Source organism: Nothobranchius furzeri, chromosome 10 (genome assembly GCF_043380555.1).
Source record: "Nothobranchius furzeri strain GRZ-AD chromosome 10, NfurGRZ-RIMD1, whole genome shotgun sequence".
NCBI classification, from domain to species: domain Eukaryota; kingdom Metazoa; phylum Chordata; class Actinopteri; order Cyprinodontiformes; family Nothobranchiidae; genus Nothobranchius; species Nothobranchius furzeri.
The window spans coordinates 42,364,857-42,387,298 of NC_091750.1; the positions used below are offsets into that span (position 1 = coordinate 42,364,857).

The window sequence follows — 22,442 nt, forward strand, 5'->3', positions numbered from 1 at the left end:
GGCAGTGAGGATGACGTTCTAGGAGGAGTCGGCAGGTGTAGCAATGCGATGGTACACCACGCATCTTTCTTTTTTTTCTTTACGTTTTTAGAATAATTTTCAGTTGTTGGACAGAAATGAAAGAGAAAGGGGGAGAAGAAACGAAGAGGTGAGGGAAGAAAAAAAGTTTACAAAAATAAACAACAAAGTATGCAGATGAATCCACTTCTAGATCTGTAGAAAAAAATGGGAAGAAATACCGTGTTTTCCGGACTACAGGGAGTGCAGAATTATTAGGCAAGTTGTATTTTTGAGGAATAATTTTATTATTGAACAACAACCATGTTCTCAATGAACCCAAACAACTAGTTAATATCAAAGCTGAATGTTTTTGGAAGTAGTTTTTAGTTTGTTTTTAGTTTTAGCTATTTTAGGGGGATATCTGTGTGTGCAGGTGACTATTACTGTGCATAATTATTAGGCAACTTAACAAAAAACAAATATGTACCCATTTCAATTATTTATTTTTACCAGTGAAACCAATATAACATCTCCACATTCACAAATATACATTTCTGACATTCAAGAACAATACAAAAACAAATCAGCAACCAATATAGCCACCTTTCTTTGCAAGGACACTCCAAAGCCTGCCATCCATGGATTCTGTCAGTGTTTTGATCTGTTCACCATCAACATTGCGTGCAGCAGCAACCACATCCTCCCAGACACTGTTCAGAGAGGTGTACGGTTTTCCCTCCTTGTAAATCTCACATTTGATGATGGACCACAGGTTCTCAATGGGGTTCAGATCAGGTGAACAAGGAGGCCATGACATTAGTTTTTCTTCTTTTATACCCTTTCTTGCCAGCCACGCTGTGGAGTACTTGGACGCGTGTGATGGAGCATTGTCCTGCATGAAAATCATGTTTTTCTTGAAGGATGCAGACTTCTTCCTGTACCACTGCTTGAAGAAGGCGTCTTCCAGAAACTGGCAGTAGGACTGGGAGTTGAGCTTGACTCCATCCTCAACCCGAAAAGGCCCCACAAGCTCATCTTTGATGATACCAGCCCAAACCAGTACTCCACCTCCACCTTGCTGGCATCTGAGTCGGACTGGAGCTCTCTGCCCTTTACCAGTCCAGCCACGGGCCCATCCATCTGGCCCATCAAGACTCACTCTCATTTCATCAGTCCATAAAACCTTAGAAAAATCAGTCTTGAGATATTTCTTGGCCCAGTCTTGATGTGTCAGCTTGTGTGTCTTGTTCAGTGGTGGTCGTCTTTCAGCCTTTCTTACCTTGGTCATGTCTCTGAGTACTGCACACCTTGTGCCTTTGGGCACTCCAGTGATGTTGCAGCTCTGAAATATGGCCAAACTGGTGGCAAGTGGCATCTTGGCAGCTGCACGCTTGACTTTTCTCAGTTCATGGGCAGTTATTTTGCACCTTGGTTTGTCCACACGCTTCTTGCGACCCTGTTGACTGTTTTGAATGAAACGCTTGATTGTTTGATGATCACGCTTCAGAAGCTTTACAATTTTAAGACTGCTACATCCCTCTGCAAGATATCTCACTATTTTTTACTTTTCTGAGCCTGTCAAGTCCTTCTTTTGACCCATTTTGCCAAAGGAAAGGAAGTTGCCTAATAATTATGCACACCTGATATAGGGTGTTGATGTCATTAGACCACACCCCTTCTCATTACAGAGATGCACATCACTTAACATTCTCTCTCTCTCTCTCTCTCTCTCTCTCTCTCTCTCTCTCACACACACACACACACACACACACACACACACACACACACACACACACACAGTAATAGTTTTACTATTGTGATCAAAAATATTTAATCTCTATTCTGAGGCTGCTCTTTAAATAGTTTTCAAATAAACAACAGTTTATAAATAAACAACACATAGTAACTTCTGATCAATCCATATCAATTTCAAATTTAAAATAATGTATTGATGTAAACCACACCCACTAATTTCCAAATAATAAACAAGAGGTGCATTCATCTGTGTATCTCCTTTGATCTGCATGAGTGATATTTTCAGCACCAGAACAGTGAAGCAAAGAAACAGATTCCTGAGTTTATGTTAGTAATTTTATTTATTAGGTGCATCTGACCTGTTCTATTTTTCTCTGAAATGAGATCAAATCAGTGCTTCTATGGGTTGTCTCCTCTCTGCACTAGAAAAATGCTCTTTGTTATAATGTTCACTGTAATGCATCTTGATGTTCTTAACAAATACATTAAATCAAAGAAATTTATGTTTCAGTCATTTTTATACTGGCTAAAATACTTCATTAAGTCACTAAGCAGGGTTGTAGAACGTGTTTATTAGGGCCAGCCCAGTAATGATCTTGGACCAAAATAAAGGGGGCAGAAAGTCAAATAAAGGGGGGCAGAAGGAGATGTTCTTCTGGACGCCAAGAAAAATTAAATGCCAACCCCCCCCCCCCCCCCCTGCAGAGTGTGTCACTGAGACTTTAAAACAAAAATTGTTCTTGTGCAAATATTGGTGTATTCACCTTTAATACTAGTTATTAAAATGCAGCAGTTGCTGGATTGGTGCCGTTCAAAGTGGAGTGCATCAAATAAAACAATATTAACATAAAGGTGAGATGTGTCATAATTTCACCCCACCCACACACACACACACTAAACTAAACTAAAATGAACTAAAATGCCAAATTATTGACTACATTTGTCTACAGCACAATCAGACACTCATTTATATAGTTTATCAGCAAAAAAATGTTTATTTGGAGTGATTCGCTCTTCAAGGTACCTTATTTTGCAGATTTGCCATTGTTGCTTTAAACAAACACTAAATACAAGCAATAAAGTGCACACATAGGAATACATTTATGTCAGTGACTGCTACTTTAGTTTGTGCAAATACCAAAAGTGGTTCAACTTCATGTGGATCTTAGAAAGTAAAAAGAGCAATCTCAAAAGGTTGGAAAAGTTCAAACATTTTCATGTTGTTATACTCAATTTCTGTTATTTGGTACAATTAGATTAGATTTGCAGACAAAAATACAGTTTATGCATTAAAGAAAACAAATCTAATCATAATTTGGATTATCTCTGCGTAGCTGTTTTATCATGACTGAGAAATGATAGACCACAGAAAGGTGATCCATTACAGATCAACTACGTTCAGATTCAGCTTCAAGATCATCAATACAGAAGATCCTTACCTCTCAAAGTACTCTTCTTCTTTGATCATCCAGCTCAGCCACATCACCATCAGCTGTTCTTGCTCTGGTGTGCTACAAACACACACACGCACACCCACACACACATACACACACACACACACACACACACACGCACACCCACACACACATACACATTTATCAAACGTAAGAAACAGACACAAATGTTTCTGAATAGATATTTAGTCACTGCAGTAGTTCTCAATTAGTGGGGGGTGCTAGTAGGGTATGGGAGCCTGCACACTTTATTTATTGGGGCGTGGGGGTACATTACAAAAAATAATGTAGAAAAACAAGTATAGAGCAATAAACATCCTGATTCTGAGACATGTGGACAGACAACAGTTACCAGTAGTTAGTTAAAAGACTGGTTGGTACCTGACCAGGGTGGGGAAGGCCAGCAGTTTGCAGAAGGACAGAGAAACAAAGCGAACGCCAGCTGGAGTGGCAGGCGGTCGGCTGGTCATCAACTGTAACAGCTGCTCTGCCTCTTCATCTGTCGGTCTGCACAATAGTAATAATAATAGTAATAATTAGAGATGCTTGATATTGGTTTTATTACAGATATTCAATATTGTCTCTTAATTTTTGATACTAATATAAACCGATAGAAATATGCGGGGTACCTCCTAATAAGTTTAAGTCCCACTAGTTGTCACACACACTTCGCATTTGACCCTTCCCCTGAGAAAGTGATGAGCTGTAGAAACAGCTGCGCTCGGGAACCATTTGGTTGTTTAACCCCCAATCCAATCCATTCAGTCCCCTTTTCTCAAAGTCTTTGGTATGACCCGACCAGGATTTGAACCCCGGTCTCCCAGTCCCAGGGCGGACACTCTACCGCTGGGCCCTCATTTATCTAACGTTTGTAGGAACTGTTCTATATTCTCTCCTACAACCGAATTTAGAATTGTAGAAACAGTTCAAAGACTGATTTATGAACCATGCGGTGACCTCTCGTATGTGCATTTGTCCGCACTCATATTTTGGCCGGTGTCGGAGTCGGCGGAGGTGAATAATGGACGATTTTTTATTGTGGCCGGGTGGAATGTGGTAACAAGCAAGTACGGGTGGCGGTTGTGTCATCCGTCTCACTTTTGATTTGCCAGTGATAGACCGCGAGGGTAACTTTAACCGTGTGGAGACGATGAGGAGGCGATAATTTGACATCAAGTTCAAAGAGAATGTGCTGATTATGCTGCAGAACACTCTGGGGAGCAGTAGCAGGGGTTGTATGAACTAGTCACTAGTCGACTTCACCGCTCTATAGTGACTTTTTATGCCTGTCATCGACTAGTCGCTGTCACATGATAATGACCGGCAAGATGCAGTCCAAGGAAAAGACAGCAGCCTGCTGTCAGCAAGTGACAAGCTCCTGCGCGTCGGGAGGCAACGCGCTGTGCCAGAGCGTCGGCACTGACACCCGCCGTAAAATGGACATTTAACCAAATTGTGACATTCACCCTCTTGCAATTTAACATTCCCCTCACCCCATCCTAACCTTAACCAGCTTGTGCATGCAAAGCTCTGATTGTTGACGCGCTCCAGACATCTGCGTCCTGAGCACGGCCACAGTAACATTATCAAATCAGGTGTCGCCACCTCAAAAACTAATTTAACACGCGATCGTTCATGTCGGCTCATTTCCTTTTATGTTTTCTGTCTTTTATTCTTTTATTTGTGCCTGATGCGTTTCGCTGCTGTGGATCGGGGCGCATCACCTGTTTTGTCCTCGGTGACACACCTAACTGATGCGGCCGGCGAGCACTCAGCTGTTTTTGCGGTCGGTAGATCTTTTAGAACTGCAGTTCAAAGGTAACTCATAAGGTGAATATATATGAACCCAGGTAGCAGTGTTTCTTTAGGATTGAGAGGAGATGCAGGAAGATAATAAACAGGCAGGACAGAAAAATAGTCAAATAAAAACAAGTTAGTTTTTGTACCTGCTGGTTGCAACAAACAGACACCATTGAAGGTAATCAGAAGTGAGGAACAGAAAATAAAATAATTATTTTAATGTTTAGAGCAGCAGGAACTCTGAGAGGCTGCAGGCGCATCAGTGAGTTTGCGGCCGCTGCACAGGGGGAGGGGGGAGAGGGCTGAAGCAGAAACTACCGTTGTTAAAAGAAATGTGTTTAACTTTGAAAATGTGGGCGCAATTATAATTGTCAAAAACTCCAGCGAACCATTAGTTCATTTTGCTCAAATAGAAATTGGGGCCCGCCTCTAATTCTGGTCCCCCTTCCAATAAAGGCCTGGAGCTTGATGAGCTTGAGTCAAATACAGGCCCGGGCCTGTATTAGAGGATTTACGGTATATTAGTATAAATGTTACTGGGTCATTCTGTTTCTCGTTTGAAATTATGTTGATATTTTAAAAATATTAACATTTTGCTAAATCCTGGGAGTGAGGAAACATTACCAGCTATGCCCTCCTACAGGTGCTGTTCTGGATTGCCGCTGTCCTAAATCGTGGCAACAAGTACGGAGTCGTAATGTGCACTTCGCCATATTGTTTCATTTATTGAGACAAAATCTAGTAGTGTATTTACAACAAAATATATGTTGTGTACATATGTATGTTAACTTTTTGAAAAATGAAATATAACATCTACATATCTAAAAAATAATGCACTTTTTCTGAAATTTATAAGGACTTAAATTTGCTGAATTTAATGCTAAAACACTAAGACCAAATGGCTACCCTGAATGTTTGCATGGTATGCAAGGGTTGGGTCACTAGAGAAGAAAATCAGATACCAATATTTTCCAGTATTATACTTTAAGGTCAATAACGGTAAATAATATCAGTACACGTATAATATCGGACATCCCTAGTGATAATAGTAGTAGTAGTTGTAGTAGTAGTAGTAGTAGTAATAATAATAATAATAATAATAAAAATAATAATACACTTTATCAAGCACTTTATATCTGTCAGGCAAGTTTCAAACTGCAGTCACATCTAGGACAGAAAGTTTTAAATAACACATTTAGTAATGTGTGACTTGAAGCTTTTACTTTTTTATCTGAATAAAATCTTCACCAGTAAAACCAGGATGCAGCATATATGAAACATTATGATACTAATCTATGACAGGAGGGTTTCTTCTGGTTCCTACAGCTTCTAACAGAAGAATGAGAGGCAGAGCTTTCAATCCAAAGGCTCATTTCCATCTGTGATACAGACACCATGTCTAGTTAGTGTTAGCTTGGGTTATCCTGGATCATCCCTTTAGTTATACCATATTTGTAATTACTGTTGTTGCTGCCATTAACTTGGCTTCCTTTGCTTTGCAAATGATAACTGATCCGGTCCTTTTGGGTGTGGTCCTACCCTATCCCTGTAAACTTTTCATATCAACACATTTTTTAATCAATTCAATCTGATTATGTTTGTAGCATTTTATAAAATGCTTTGAGACAACATTTATTGTGAACTGGTGCAATAGAAATAAACTGAACTGAACTGAATTGAATTGAATGACACCATCCTGGTTAAATAACAGGTGAAATAAATCGTTAAGTCTTACCTGAGACTTGCAATGCCCATGAGAGCACAGTAGAGTCTGAGCAAAGCACTGGCCTTCACCACATGTTCCTCCCTGAGACCCGAGTACCCAGAACTGCCTTCATCATCAATTTTGCCATTGTTGGGCACACGGGTGCTGCGTGAACGTGGTAAGATTGCCACTAATTCCAGTAGCAGCTGCCTTCTCATCTGCCACAGAACCGAGCTGCTCTCTCTCTTACTCTGGTAGCAGAGGAAAAAAGAGGAGACAGAAGTCACAGGCTGTGCTTCATTTAGGTGTCAGAGAGGCTTCTCCACATAGCTCAATAAGAATGTTGGTTATGTAACGTAACCCCAGATTCTTGCTAGCAAACTGCATGGGTGTACTGCAAGGATCCGTGCTTGGTCCAATACTATTTTTAATGTATATTAATCACCTGACGGGAAGCAGCCCAGGGGTAAATGGTCAGATGTTTGCTGATGACACAATAATGTATGTGTCCACTAAAACATCCAGCCTGGCTGGTGAGCACTTGACACAGACTATCATGCATCTCCAAATGGCTTGAGTCATCACACTCAACTATCAACAGGGTTTTTCCTGCATTCAAATTTGCGTGGTGGCCGCCTCCAGCTAATTTTGTGTCGCCCCAGCCTGACTTCACTCTGCCCCCAGCTCTATGGATGTTATTTTAACTGCAGTTGCAGTGTTGCGCCACTACACGGGCGCTGTATCAGCAGCGGTGCACCGAAAAGCTCTAAAACCACTGCAGAAAATGATCAAAAATAGCTTTTCTCGCTAGTTGGTACATATCTAATGTTGGTGCTATTGACGTCCAGATTTTCCCCCAGGCTCTTCCATATCAGAGCAGGGCTGTACAGTGCGACGAAAAAAAAAACTGTCTGTGTGGGTCTGTCTATTTTTAAATGTAGCACTGGTGCAACATCTTTGATTTACTATTTTCCCCAGAACTTTATTGACCAAAAGTAAGTAAGTAAGTAAGTAAGTAACTTTATTTCTATAGCACCTCTCACAGACAAAAAGGTCACAAAGTGCTTCACAAGTTAAAAGGCAACAACATATAAATACAGTAAAATACAGCCACAATATACAGTGTCAAATAAAACCAATCTGAATGAGACTAAGTTTAAAATGCCTGGAGAAACAAATGGGTTTTAAGATTGCTCTTAAAAACATCAACTGAGTCGATTGAGCGTAAAGACAGAGGTAGCTCATTCCAGAGCCTAGGAGCGACGGCCTGGAATGAGCGATCTCCTCGTGTCCTGAACTGAGTACGTGGGACCATTAAAAGGTTTTGATCCATAGATCTCAGCCTGCGAGAAGGCGTGTAAGGGCAGAGCATGTCTCGAACATACAATGGAGCCAGACCATGCAGCGCTCTGAAAGTCAGCACAAGAATTTTAAAATGTATGCGAAATGTGATAGGAAGCCAATGAAGAGCTTTTAAAATGGGGGTAATGTGGGCCCTTCTGTTGTCACGGGTCAGAATTCTAGCTGCACAATTCTGGACTTGTTGTAAGCGGGACAGCTCTTTTTTGTTTAGACAAGAAAATAAACTATTACAGTAGTCTAAACGGGATGATGTAAACGCGTGAATAATCAACTCAAGATCAGCTTTAGACACCATTGTTCTGAGTTTAGAAATTTGTCTCAAGTGGTAAAAACAGTTTCTAGTTAACTGCTTTGCGTGATGTTCAAGAGACATTCCCTTGTCAAAGAAAACTCCAAGGTTTCTAAGGGTAGGTTTTACAGACAAGCTCAGATCACCTAACTGCTGGTGAATCCCTGGAGCAGCATCATCGGGGGCAATCACCAGTACTTCAGTTTTGTCTGAGTTCAGCCGTAAGGCATTTGCACCGAGCCACTGTTTGATTCGCTCAAAACATGATAATAAAGAATGCAATTTTTTAACGTCAGAAGGCTTGAAAGAACAATACAGCTGAAGATCATCAGCAAAGAGATGATAGGAAACATCATCGGCAAACTCCTGGATTAGGTTTCCTAAAGGAAGGATGTACAACAAGAACAAAATCGGGCCCAAAACTGAGCCCTGGGGTACTCCACACCGTAGATCAGTTGGGTCAGACAGGATCTGGTTGACTGAGACACTTAGGCTTCTCCCGGATAAATAGGATGTAAACCACGCCAGGACAGAACCTGACAACCCAACCAACTCGCGGAGCCTACTCAGCAAGATCTCATGGTTAACCGTGTCGAATGCGGACGAAAGGTCTAGTAAAACTAGGACCGTGCATTTCCCAGAGTCTGCGGACATCAAGATGTCATTGGACACTTTAAGCAGCGCAGTTTCCGTAGAGTGGCGCTTACGGAAACCGGACTGAAACCTGTCAAAGATATTGCGATCCTGTAAGAAGGAAACCAGTTGTTCAGATACCACTTTCTCTAAGACTTTGGACAGGAAAGGGAGTTTTGATATCGGTCTAAAATTTTTAGGATCTGTTGGATCCAGATTAGATTTTTTGAGTAGGGGTTCCACAAAAGCATGTTTAAAACAGCTAGGGAAAACGCCAGAAGAAAGGGACAGGTTAAACATTCTGGTAACCCAGGGACCAATGGCATCAAATACTTTTGAAAGGAGTTTACAAGGTAAGACATCAGCCAGGCAAAAAGAGGGCTTCATTGTGGTTACCAAAGCTAAAATATCATCCTGTGTTACAGGTGAGAAAGAGGACCACGCGTGCGCAGGGAGTTCATCAATATCATCATTACATGACTGAAAAGATGGGAGTTTGTCTTTGATATTTTGAATTTTATCAACAAAGTAATTAAGGAATTTGTTTGCATCTGCTTTGTTGAAAACAGGTGTAAGAGGCGCAGCAGGAGCCACAATAGAGCTAATAGTGTCAAATAAAACTTGTGGTTTTTTCTTGTTTTGGATAATCAGTTTGCGGAAGTATTCAGACCTGGATTTTTTTATCAGCTCATTTAGAGAAAGCATAAGGTCCTTAAGGTACAGCCTATGGACCTCGAGTTTAGTGGACTTCCACAGGCGTTCCGTTTTCCTGCACAGTCTTTTCAAGTTCTGAATGCTGTCATTTATCCAAGGAGAAAATGGTTTCCGAGTTACCCTGTTAGATTTAAAAGGAGCAACCACATCCAAAATGGATTTACAGCGACTATTTAGGCTGTGAATAAGGCTGTCCACATCCTGAGATTCCAAAAACAAATTGGAGTCAAACATCTCAATGAATCTAGCTGTTGTATTCTCTGAAATAATGCGCCTTTGTGGGATGACCACAGAAGGCGTAGACTCAAGATTAAAGTGTAAATCAAATAAAACACAGCTATGGTCACTCATGTGGACATCCTTCACACAAAGATTGGAAATATTCAGATCAAGGGAAAACACAAGGTCTAGAGTATGGCCTTTTTGATGGGTGGGGCCAGAGACATGCTGCTCAAAATTGAAAGATTCAGTCATTGTTAAAAGTTCCACTGCTGGGCCAGAAGTGCTGTCATCAATATGAATATTAAAATCTCCCAGAATTAAAACATTTTCCAGCTTTATGATAGAAGATAAAAAATCACTAAAATCCTTAAGAAAAGCTGTGGCTGGTCCAGGTGGGCGATAAATCAGCACACAGTAAAATGGAATAGATGAACCAATCGTGTAAGAAAAAATGATTTTTACTGGAGCACAGTGTGGTCATCTGGATGCAGTGGAGGAAAATAAATGAACCAGCAAAGGCAGAACCAGTCCAAAGTTTGGGATCAAAAGTGTTGCTACACGCAGATGGGCTAATGCTAAAGCTAACGGGTAGCAGTCTCATGATCAAGTGACACACAGAAATATATTTGATGATCGTAAAACTAAGAAAGATTAAACTCTACAAGCGGATGAAAAGTCCCCACCATCCTGTTTATTCTGCATCCTGCAGTGCTACGGTTCAAAACCGCTGCATATACGAGTCACATTCGCAGGAAGTACAGCAAGCCGTTGTAGTATATAATTCACAAACGCTTCTACCTTTGAACTTAATTTAAACTGGATTACTGCTAACCTGTACATAACAGACATGCCACCATTACATTGTTAGCAGCAGAAATTAAATGTTATTACCATTTCCAATACAAATGCATGTTAATGAAATTCATTATATTTTACTGGATATATGTATGTGTTATTTTGACTAACATGAGTGCTATTAATACAAACCTAAAATGTTACTGAAATGTAGGTCAAATATTTAAAAATATTTTTAACTATAAATATCAGATGCGAAAAAGAGAACTAAACCCCAATCTAATGCATATTATTGAGCCTTTTGTAACAAGAGTCTGATAATTTTGTTGTTTAATTTAATATTTTTTAGCAGCAAACCAGTTTTGTTTCACTTGAAACGTTGTCAAATGGAATATTCAATTAATCAACAGAAGCTTAGATTAGAACACTTAACAAAAAATATTTTGGCTTTAAAACAATGAGGCAGTTGAATGTACAGAAAATGTATGTGCTGACACATGGTCAGGATGGTACCACCTCTGCCTCAATTTGGCCAGGAAAAACCCTGCTCATTGTTGATAAAACTGTGGCTATATGCTTTTCTAAATAATAATACATCAAAATTACTCTCAGGTCAAGTTCTCACGTAAGGAAAAGACGTGCCTCTGCCTGTGCAGGGTATCTGCAGGTTTAAGGGAGCCAAATTTAAGACTTTTTAAGACCTTTTTAAGGCCACTTTGACCAAATTTAAGCTATTTTTTAAAATTAAATTTAAGCTATAATTTCCAGCTATTGCCTGGAACCAGTGCTAACCGCGTCGTGAACATGGGATTAGCCATCCAGTTACCATTAATGTTGCACTTCCCCATGCCTCAAACTCCCACTAGCATGCTCATCTAAAAATAGCCCCCTTTCACAACCAACCAAATGTGTACAGTTCCGCTTATGCCAATATCATACACAAAAAATGCTGAACTAACTAGAAATTCACGAAAATTTTATAAATAAAAGAATCTTGTTTATTGGGTCTTTGATAATTTAATACCTTTGGAAACTATTTAAGGATTATTTGTCATTTTTAAGGCTTTTTAAGGCCTTACATTTGGAAAAGCAAGTTTAAGACTTTTTAAGACTTTTTAAGGACCTGCAGATACCCTTCTGTGGAGATTGTCTTGTCCCTAGATGCAAGACTGCTTTTTGCCAGTCTGCTCTCTCTGTGAAAGGGCCCAAAGGTTGGAAGTCGCTAGAGTTAAAACTACTGAGCAACAGTCGAGTTTTTTAAAAAAAGGACTCTAACAATGGTTAAAGTCTCACCAACAATGCTCACGCAAAATGTAGTGAACCAGCTGAATGTTTTGAGTACCATTGGCTTTGTGTCTAAGTTATGTTTTTAGACAGGATATTGCTGTATTTTAGTTTATATATTGATTGATGGTTTTCTTTCGCTTTTGTTTTTTGAACTGCTGATAGGGACATGTGTTGTGAATTAGCACTAGTGCTATAAAAACATGAATCAATGTCATTGGTATGTCCATCAAATAAACAATAAATAAAATAAATTCAGCCTGCATGAAAAATATACATAAAATAAAAAATGGTTTCTTAATGAAGCTCCTCTTTAATGTCAATTCAGTTACCTATTCCTGTGATTACCTTAATCATTTTCCCTTCATTTTTAAATTAAAGGTTCCCCCCCCCCAGTTTTCCTTTTTTATATATATCTATTTTTTTCTTTTTTAATGTGATACGCCTTGAGATTTTTTATTTTTAAAGCACTATATAAAAAATTGTTTATTTTTCTTATTTTTGGGTTAAAGGTGAAGCTGGATGTAGTCCACGCCTTACTGTGCTCTTTCTTCAAGTGCACTTCGCTGAAGACCGCAGGGTGCAGTGCGAGTATTGAGACTGGGCCAGTGACTACCTGGTGTCCTAAATATAGGCTCACTGACTGATTGCAAGATTGTAGACGTGATGTCAATTAGTGGGCACAACTTGAACTAACATGTCCCTTTGGACACATTATTTTCAGTCTTTTCTAGGAGTATTATCATTTTTGTCCATGCCTGTTCCACAAGTTTATTTTTTGTTTTTATTCCATAGAAGCATGGTTGAAAAGTAATGTCTGACTTTCATTGGTTAATAGTCATAGAATGTTTTATTTATCCTTTCTTTTGTCAGAATCAAGTTATTTCTGTGACCATTGTGGTTTTTTATTTCATTGACCTACCAACAATTTTGTCTGCGTGTGTACTTCACCAATTCTAAATGTACTTGTCTGCTTGTGCTAATAAATTTATTGCAATGGTGTGTGTCTTATGTGAAGTAAAACATACGTTTGAGTTTCCAAGCACCAGCTTTAAGCAAAAGGTTGTACAGGTAACGCATTTTCTCCTTACCTGCTGCCCGTTGCGAATGAACATGCTGAACCAGGTGCGGACTTTGCTATTAGTGCCCAGAAGTAAACCGCTTACATAGGAAACAAGAGGGCTGACTGCCTCATCAGGTGCATCAGGCTTGTAGTCCAGAGTCAGAGCAACACCGAGACCAGGCAGGTGACACTCCTCTACCTGAACACAGACAAGAAATAGGTTTGTTGTGTGGAATCACAGCAATATCATCAGAAATTAGCCTAAACTTCAGATTGTTGTGTCTTTTTTAAAATATTCATGTAGACATGTGTGGTCTACCAGTTCGTAACAAAAGTCAGTGTTTATTTCAGTTTTATTAATTTTTTCATATGCCGGTATACCAGTGAACAGATTTGTGTTTCCCAACCCGGGTCCTCAGGGACCACTGTCCTACAAGGTCGGGTTTTCACAGCATCTGTCTGCATTCCTTCGTGGGGGTTTGTTGCTTGCCGCTCAAGGCTACCAGGGCATCAGATTCAGATAATCCAATCCAATCCAATCCAATTTTATTTATAAAGCGCATTCACAAGGCATTACAACCAAACAAGGCGCTGTACACTAAAATGTTAGTTAATTAAACCGGCGTTATACAAACATGTCGAACACAGATAAAAGATAAAAAGGAAATACAACAAAATTCCCAAAAATAACAGCTAAAAATCAATAAGACACAGGGTGAATAAAAAATTTGAAAAACATTTTAAAAAAGAACCTCAATAGTACGGAAGTCGATAATTGTGGAGTCCATTTTTAAACAGTGCAGATGTAAGTGAGGTTCATAATTATGTGGTATAAGCTAGGTTGAAGTAGTGAGTTTTCAGGCGTGATTTAAAAATGCTAGCTGTTGGTGCTTGCCTCACTAGCAGTGGTAATGCGTTCCACAGCTTCGGTGCACAGACAGAGAAAGCCCTTTCTCCAAGGCTTTTTAAACGTGCATTCGGAACAGCTAGGAGGAGCTTATCTTCAGACCTGAGAGCACGCGGCGGGTTGTAGTAATGGACAAGTTCACACAGATATGGAGGAGCTTGATGGTTCAAGGATTTGTAAGTGAGAAGCATAATTTTGAAGTTTATCCTGAACTGCACGGGCAACCAGTGGAGACATTTCAGAATTGGATAAATGTGTTGTCTTCTGTCAGCTCCAGTCAGCAACCTAGCTGCAGAATTCTGGACCAGCTGAAGTCTAGAAAGAGCTGCTTTACTGATGCCGTATAAGCAGGAGTTAGAGTAATCCAGCCTTGCAGTGATAAAAGTATGGACCACCGATTTCAGAAGACGGACACTCAGGATGTGCTTTAGTTTCGAGATGCGTCTTAGTTGGTAAAAACATGATTTAACTGTGTTATTGACCTGGGCATCCATCTTCAGAGCCTGGTCCATTTTTACTCCAAGGTTGGAGATTACAGAGGATACATTAGGTGAGAGATAGTTGAGGTCAGGTTGATGAGTCACCATGGTACTGTAAGGACTGAAAACGATTAAGTCAGTTTTGGAGTCATTGAGATGGAGGAAGTTATCAGCTAGCCATTGCTTGACCTCAAGGATAAAATCAGACAGAACTTTCGTTGATTGAGTTGGCTTAAATGAAAAATAGATTTGACAGTCGTCAGCGTAAAGATGGTATGAGACAGCGTGCTTTCTGAAAATGGCTCCTAAGGGCAGTATATAGAGGTTGAACAGTAACGGGCCGAACCTTGTGGGACACCCCAACTTAGAGGCTGTGACTCGGATGAACAGCCATCCAACATGACCCTAGCAGACCTGTTACTAAAGTATGACCTAAACCAATCCAGGGCTGTGCCTGAAATGCCAGCCCAAGTGTGAAGTCTTGTGATCAAAATGTCATGATCGATCGTGTCGAATGCTGCAGATAGATCCAAAAGTACCAGAACCACATGGAAACCTGAATGTAAAGCCAGAAAAATGTCATTAAACACCCGAACGTGAGCAGTTTCAGTGCTGTGCTGTTGTCTAAAACCAGACTGACAGGTGTCCATTACCAGAAATTCATTTAGATGTTTCATCAACTGTGCATAGACTATTTTCTCAAGGACCTTAGATAAAAACGGTAATTTGGAAATTGGTCGTAGATTAGAGTAATCGGTGGGATCGAGGCCGGGTTTTTTCAAGATTGGTTGTAGAACTGCGTGTTTAAACGCACGAGGAACTTCAGCTAATGTCAAGCTACTATTTATAATGCCTAGCACGCTATTGCTAATTAAAGGAAACACCTCTTTCAGGAGTCGAGGTGGGATAACATCATCTGGGGAGCCAGAGGGTTTCATGGCTGCAACAGTTTTTTTCTAGACAGGCCAAAGAGAGGCCAAAGAGATAACAAGAATTTGTTTGGGTCAGGCTGAGATAATTTTCCTCTCTGCCTTCAGTCTTTAAACTGATCATTCCAGTCCTTCAGTGAAGCCAATTTTGGGTTTTTAAACCCGACCATACCGTCCGGTGACTCTCTCCGAGATGACATCCATTTTGCGCACTAATACCGGTATCGCAGCTAGAACATTGTCCACCTTACGATTCACCTCGAGTAATGTCCCAGTCTGAGAAGTCTCCACACGGACGGTGCTTTCCGTGGGTTCGGGTCGCCCTCCAATCGCTCCCGTCTTCCCAAATTTACAGAAAACCAGATATCCTCCCACTCCAATCAGAAGAAATCCAGTGATCATCAGGCCGAATATCCACACGTTTTCCATATCCTCAATGGACAGCTGGCTGAGGCATATGATCTTCCACTCCTTCCAGGAATCCAGCATATATCCCACCGGGTGTGTCCCCTATGGACATGTGGGAGTCCCCTGCTCCGTTCTCATTGTTGAAAAAATCTTATCAATCCCATTGAATGACCAATTTATCAAATCCAAGGTTGGTAAAAATAGTTTTTCTGAAGAAATGCAGAGAAGCGCTCTGTGGGCAGACAGGACAAGGAGCCTTGGGAAAAAAGATGAGGGAGCGAAAGAGAGAAGCGTCTGTACTCTTGAGTGCCTTGAAGAGAAGATTCCCAATCCTCACCTATGGTCATGAGCTTTGGGTAATGACCGAAAGAACAAGACTGCGGATACAAGCGGCCAAAATGAGTTTCCTCTGTAGGGTTGCCGGGTTCAGCCTTAGAGATAGGGTGAGGAGCTTGAACATTCAGGAGGGACTTAGAATAGAACCGCTGCTCCTCCGGATCTAAAGGAGTCAGTTAAGGTGGTTTGGGCATCTGGTCAGGATGCCTCATGGACGCCTCCCTGGGGAGGTGTTTCGGGCGTGTCCTGCGAGAATACTATTTGTGATGCAATGGGTAACAAGATGGTGCCTGTGCTTGGCTTAGCCGCGCTCACCGGCCACTTTTTCTAAATTTTCTCTACTAGCCTCCCCTTTTCCACCTTGCTCCTGTCTGCGATCCTCTTCGGTAGTTTACCTGCTACCATCTCCTATGATCACCGGACTCTTTTGTCCTTCCGTTCGTTCACGATCGCCCAAGATGCACAGAGGACGTACCTTCCTGTTTGTTTACCTGATCGGCGTGCTGGCCCGGAGCCAAATGATTCCTACCAGGACGCCTCCAGCGATGATTATCCGGTCCCGGGAAAACGTAGGAGGAAAAGAGGTAAATGAGCAGGAATACAGGTGAGAATAAGACTTCTCTTGGTTTATCTAGTAAACACTGGCGTGATCTTCTAGTTTCTTGTCCTTTGTTTAGTGATGTGAGCGCCACTTCTGCATTCCGCCAGGCCGCGTTGCGCTGCGGTTTCTCCGTCCAAGTTTTTTAAGGTCTGTTTATCCTCACTCTTCAGTGGCTTTTCCTCCTGTTCCCTCCATAAGTGGTTTTTATAAACACCGTGGATCTAACCCTACTAATTTACGTCCACTAACTCTAGATGTTTCTTTAGTTTCTGATTCCTCCATCTCACTATGCATGGCTCTATTAAACACCCGCTCTGTTAACAATAAGACCTTCCTGCTCAATGATCTAAAAACCTGGATTTTCTGTTTCTGACTGAAGTTTGGCAGCAAACATCTGATTATTCTGGTCTGATTGAACTCTGCCGAAGTGGTTATTCTTTTCTTAGCCAGCCCCGGGGTTCTGGTCGTGGTGGAGGCCTAGCTGTTGTTTTCAGAGACCATCTTCCATGTAGCTCTACAACCACTGGTCACTTTGCTTCCTTTGAACTGCAGCTGATTAAAGTCGGGCGTAAGGACCCGTTTTACTGTGCTGTGGCTTATCGTCCACCTGGTGCAAACAGTTCTTTCCTTCAGGAGTTTAGTGACTTTCTATCCTCCACTGTGAAGCTGTCCAGACTGGTGATTGTTGGTGACTTTAACATCCATGTTGATGATCCCTCAGACCACTTTGCCATGAATTTCTCCAGCCTCATGAACACCTTCAGCTTTACCCAGCATGTTTCTGGCCCCACACACACCAGTGGGCACACTCTGGACCTTGTTTTTACCCTGGGTCTAAATGCTGACAGTGTTTGTCCTGAGGACTTTTATATTTCAGATCACCATTGCATTTTCTTTAATTTGTCGGTTTCTACGTCCCCACCTTCTGCTTGCTGTCTGGTTAGTTCTCGTTTTCTTAATGAGAGCACAGCTAGCAATTTTTCTGTTGCTTTTGATCCACCATGTTCTTCTGATAACGACCCAGATTCCTTAACTTCTTAGTTTAATGAGCACTGCCTCTCCATTCTGGACATCTGTCCTGTCAGAACCAGATCAATTCCTGCTGTGAACCCTACTCCCTGGTTTAATGACAACCTTCGCAGCCTGAAGCGCCAATGCAGAAAAATTGAGCGCTTGTGGAAGAAAACCCATCTCCACATCCATCTGCTGCACCTAAAGGATCTTCTGACATCCTTTAACTCTGCAGTCAGAGAGATTCCTATTTTTCAAACCTGGTGTCCCTGAGCAAAGGGCACCCCAAGGTGCTGTTTAACACCATCAGCAGCATTGTCTCTCCTGCCTCTCCTACAGCGTCCATCCACTCTGTTGCAGACTGTGAGAACTTTCTGTCTTTCTCTGTGGACAAAGTCAATAAGGTTAGATCTAGCATCTCTCCGTCAGCCTTATCACTGCCTCTCCCGACTCCAATCAGGCCCGTCATCCTAGATTGCTTTGCTCCTGTTTCTTTGCCTGAGCTAACCAAACTAGTTAACTCTATGAAGACCTCTGCATGCCCCCTCCACATCTTACCCTCATCTTTGTTTAAAAGCGCTTTTCAGTCTATCGGTCCCAGCGTGCTCTCTATAATTAATGCTTCTCTGGTTTCTGGTCAGGTCCCTGCTTACTTTAAGAAAGCTGTAATCCACCCGCTTCTTTAAAAAACGAGTCTTGACCCCACTCTCCATAGCAGCTTCAGACCCATCTGCGGCTGCACCACCCAACGGCTGCATGGTGGCGCAGTGGTTAGCACTGTTGCCTCGCAGCACGAAGGTTGCAGGTTCGAAACTTGGCTGCGGCCTTTCTGCGTGGAGTTGCGTGCTCTCCCCATGCATGCGTGGGTTTCCTCCGGGTACTCCGGTTTCCCCCACAGATCACAACATGCCCTATAAGTTATAAATTGTAAGCCGCTTTGGATAAAAGCGTCTGCTAAATGAATAAACATAAACATAAATATAAAGCCATCTCTAAACTTTCGTTCATCTCCAAGATCTTGGAAAAGGTTGTGGCTAAACAACTCACAGCTGCTCTTGATCAACATAACATCTATGATAGCTTCCAGTTAGGTTGTTGTAGAGCTCATTCTACTGAAACAGCTCTTCTTAGGGTCTCCAATGACCTTCTGACTCAGTGATGCAGGGGACTGTTCTGTTCTGGCCCTGCTGGACCTGACTGCAGCCTTTGACACTGTTGACCATCAGGAACTGCTCTGGAGTGGTTCTCCTCTCATCTTTCTGAGCATTACTTTTCTGTGGCCATCTCCAACTTTAGTTCCTCCACCACCTCCCTTACCCATGGTGTCCCACAAGGTTCTGTGCTGGGGACTCTGCTCTTCCTCCTCTATCTGCTTCCTCTTCAGTACATCCTGAGCTCCTTCAAAGGAATCTCCTACCATCTTTACGCAGAAGACATCCAACTGTACGTCTCCTTTAAGCCCCATGAGACGTCTAAGTTATAGCTGTTACACACCTGCTTAGACTATCAAAACCTGGATGACTGGGAACTTTCTACAGCAAGAGGCAAGACAGACGATGTAGTGTGGAATGTTGTTCAGAACCACCAAATCCGGAGAAACGATTAGTTCTGATGGGCGTGAAGGTGATGTTTTGCGCTAAGCTTTGGTTTGGAGATTTATAACACACATTGAGACGCCATTCTGTCAGTCTACATACCCTTGGCGGACGTCCCCGTTAGATCAGGAATGTCGAGGTCCAGCTTGACCTCCTCTGGCACCGAAGCCGGTAGAAAAGCAGCGGCTGCCGACCAGACCAGTCTTGAGATACTTCCAGGTCACGACAGTTTTATTGGCATCTAGCAAGACCCAAAAAGGGGTCCGGATGGTTCAGCTTTTATTCTGAAAGGAACCGTTGCAGCAGGTGGAACATGCAACAGATTTAATCCAGCTTGTCGTAAATTCTTTCAGCTTTAAGAGGAAAATTATGGATTGGCCACTCTGACAACTTCTCTAGAACGCTTTAAACTGAAGTTAAGATGATGTGGGCATAGTTTTATAATTTGGATGTTTTGATTTACGGTCGAATCAAAAAAGGACAGATTTACCAAGCACCAACAAAACCACGCCTCGCGTCAGATCTAGAAGGTTCTGATTGGATCAGAAAAGGGAAATGTGTCATGTGACTTAACATTACATGGATGAGAATGTCTAGTGCAGCTAGTTTAAAGTTGTATTACTTATTAAAAACAACTGATCATAAACATTGTCATTTCACAGATTGGTTCACATTATTATTGGACAAACACTTTGTTTGATTAGCTTTATTAAAAATAGAGTTCTGATTTATTAAAAGTAAGAGTCCTTTGTCTTCATTCTTCTCTTGAGCTGGAAAGGAAGAATCAGTTTAGAAGCAAATGCATGACCTTGGGGCAGTCTCATGCAGATTAGTTAATCCTGAGGAGAGAGAGAGGGTAAATAACCTTCGGTGGAACAGCTCCTTCATTACGTTACAAAGGATAGATTAATGAAGACTTGCTGTTAAAAGTCCTCTGTTAGCGGCGCATTGATCATACTACGTTTACCATAATGCACCTCAGTATTTATTATAGCATCCTGGGCGTACTCAGCTGATTGGTGATTGAGCAGTTGAGGTGTTGAAGGTGTTTGTTGGTGTTTCTTGGGTGTATCTCCGCTGTGTGCGTATTTATTATGCAAGTATGGAAGCTGAGCTGGGTATAAACATGGATTGATGATCTCTGTTAGTTTCTTATTGTTATTTGTACAGAACCCAATGCCACAATATGGCCTACAGTATACTGAGTGGATGTTTTTTTTTGCAGTTCATCCCATTTACCTGGCTGGATTTAATCATAGATGTTAGTGGTGTGTAGATACGGTGTCTCCAATCTTTGAACTGTTGGCCAGTTGAGCCTGTTACAATTAGCTGATATTTATCAGTTTCTGTTTGTGGATTGATAGTGCCATCTGGTGGACGTATTATGGTGGTGCGGATTCTGGTACTAGAGTTGCAAAATTATTAGTGTAGAGTTGTAAACCTGAACATGTATTGCTGTCTGTTGATAGATACATTAATTATTTACAGTAATGGAAATCTCTTTGTCTCCCCTTTATGTGTGTTTTCTAGACAACCACATCACATGTATACACCTACAGACACATACACCTCTACATACATTCACATCGATGAAGACACCTGTACATACTGGAACAGAATGTGCAATCTCAATTAAACTGCTTGAACTGTACCAATGGAGTCGCCTGCTCCATCTGACCGAGGAAGACTCAGTTGAAGTAAAATTGGAAATCAGTGCAGTAATACTACACTTACCAGCTTTTCAGTCGCTTTGAGGATTTATCCTTTTCTTTGGCCATCATGCACAGGTGATGTAAATAACGCTGTGGCTCAGCTCATCAGAGCTAACTGCTGCTATTAGCACGACCACAGCTTTCTGTTTTCAGGGGAGATCAACTCAACTATGTTTTAAAACTATACAATTGTAGCTCTCCAGACGTTTGAAAGTCTAATTTTTCATGAGTGAAGGATCCAGGGCTTTCTGTTGAATAGCAATAAATGTCTCCCCAGCAGATTTGTGAAGAAAAAAAAACACCAGCAAATAAGACCAACATTTTCCATCATCCCAGAGTTCATACGGGCTTTTAATAACTTTAATTTTCTCTTCAATACAGATTTTAAGCTTCTCTCTAAACCTCGCCTTGTCTTTAGATGTTTAAGTGTTTATGTATCGGGGTTTTGTCAGTAAACTCTCCTTAAAGTGTACGTCGCGCTTGCACACAATGACAAAAAGATGTCAACAAAGATCCTCCTATACTTCTAACGGACTCTTCTTTATTGATTTTGGGCGGCTTCTTCTTCCAGTTGGTGGAATGGGCATCAAAACTAGGAACCAGAATTTCAAATTTAAACTATTCCGGAAAAAACTGAAATTTTTTCCTGGTTCCAATCGATACTCGAAGCACAACCCTACTTCCCATGCAGGTGTGGAAAGTCCAGTGAAAACTGGAGTTAGGCACCAGCTTCTCCAGACTCTAGTGAGGATGCAGTGAGTGAGTTCCACTAACCACCATGGCCCTGATGTTAAGGGCTTGAGAGGGGTTCATCAGACAGAGCTGCCTCAGGGCTTCAGTCCGGTGTCGGCCACCCACACTCTCCTCATCCTGACGTTCTCCATTCTTGATCAGACCTCTGCACACTGCAGTCAAAGACGAGCATATATCACCACCCTAAGTAATCACTCAGACTGTTTACGGATGCACATATTTTTCTTTACACACGTGGCTTTTGGACCACCGTTTTTTTTTTTTTTGGCTATCCCAGCCAGTTCTTCGGGACACATCAGTATAAAAATGAAGATAAATGCAAATATACCTGTGGCAGAGCACAATTACCGGAAGCTGATTGGCAATCAGCAAGAGGTGCTTCATAAGTACAGACACTGGAGACTGAGACGACTAAAAGCAGCGAGGAATCCAAGTCTCCCGGTGACTGGGAAGGTCACGAGTCATGACAGCACTAAGCCAAGCACTGAGAGAACCAAGAGCTAATAAAGAGTGTGGAACCTGCAAGCTGTGTGGTCTGAATGACACCCAACAAGAGGCTCCTACACCATTTGCAAAGCAGACAGCACCACAGACCCTAACGCTTACAGCTGGAGAGACTGCAGGGACAGGCGGAG

The 22,442-nt window shown here is 41.6% G+C and overlaps 1 protein-coding gene across 2 annotated transcripts in view; it reads right to left on the reverse strand.

The window, feature by feature from the left end:
- The window catches only part of ints2 (integrator complex subunit 2), a 65,972-nt gene that overhangs the window by 20,912 nt on the left and 22,618 nt on the right, over positions 1-22,442 (reverse strand). For both annotated transcript variants that reach the window (XM_015960145.3, XM_015960143.3), the window contains exons 6-10: positions 21,829-21,959; positions 13,105-13,275; positions 6,745-6,965; positions 3,591-3,716; positions 3,195-3,266 (exon numbers count right to left, since the gene is read on the reverse strand). In XM_015960145.3, coding sequence (XP_015815631.3) covers positions 3,195-3,266; positions 3,591-3,716; positions 6,745-6,965; positions 13,105-13,275; positions 21,829-21,959 — 721 coding nt within the window. The remainder of the gene's footprint in view (positions 1-3,194; positions 3,267-3,590; positions 3,717-6,744; positions 6,966-13,104; positions 13,276-21,828; positions 21,960-22,442) is intronic.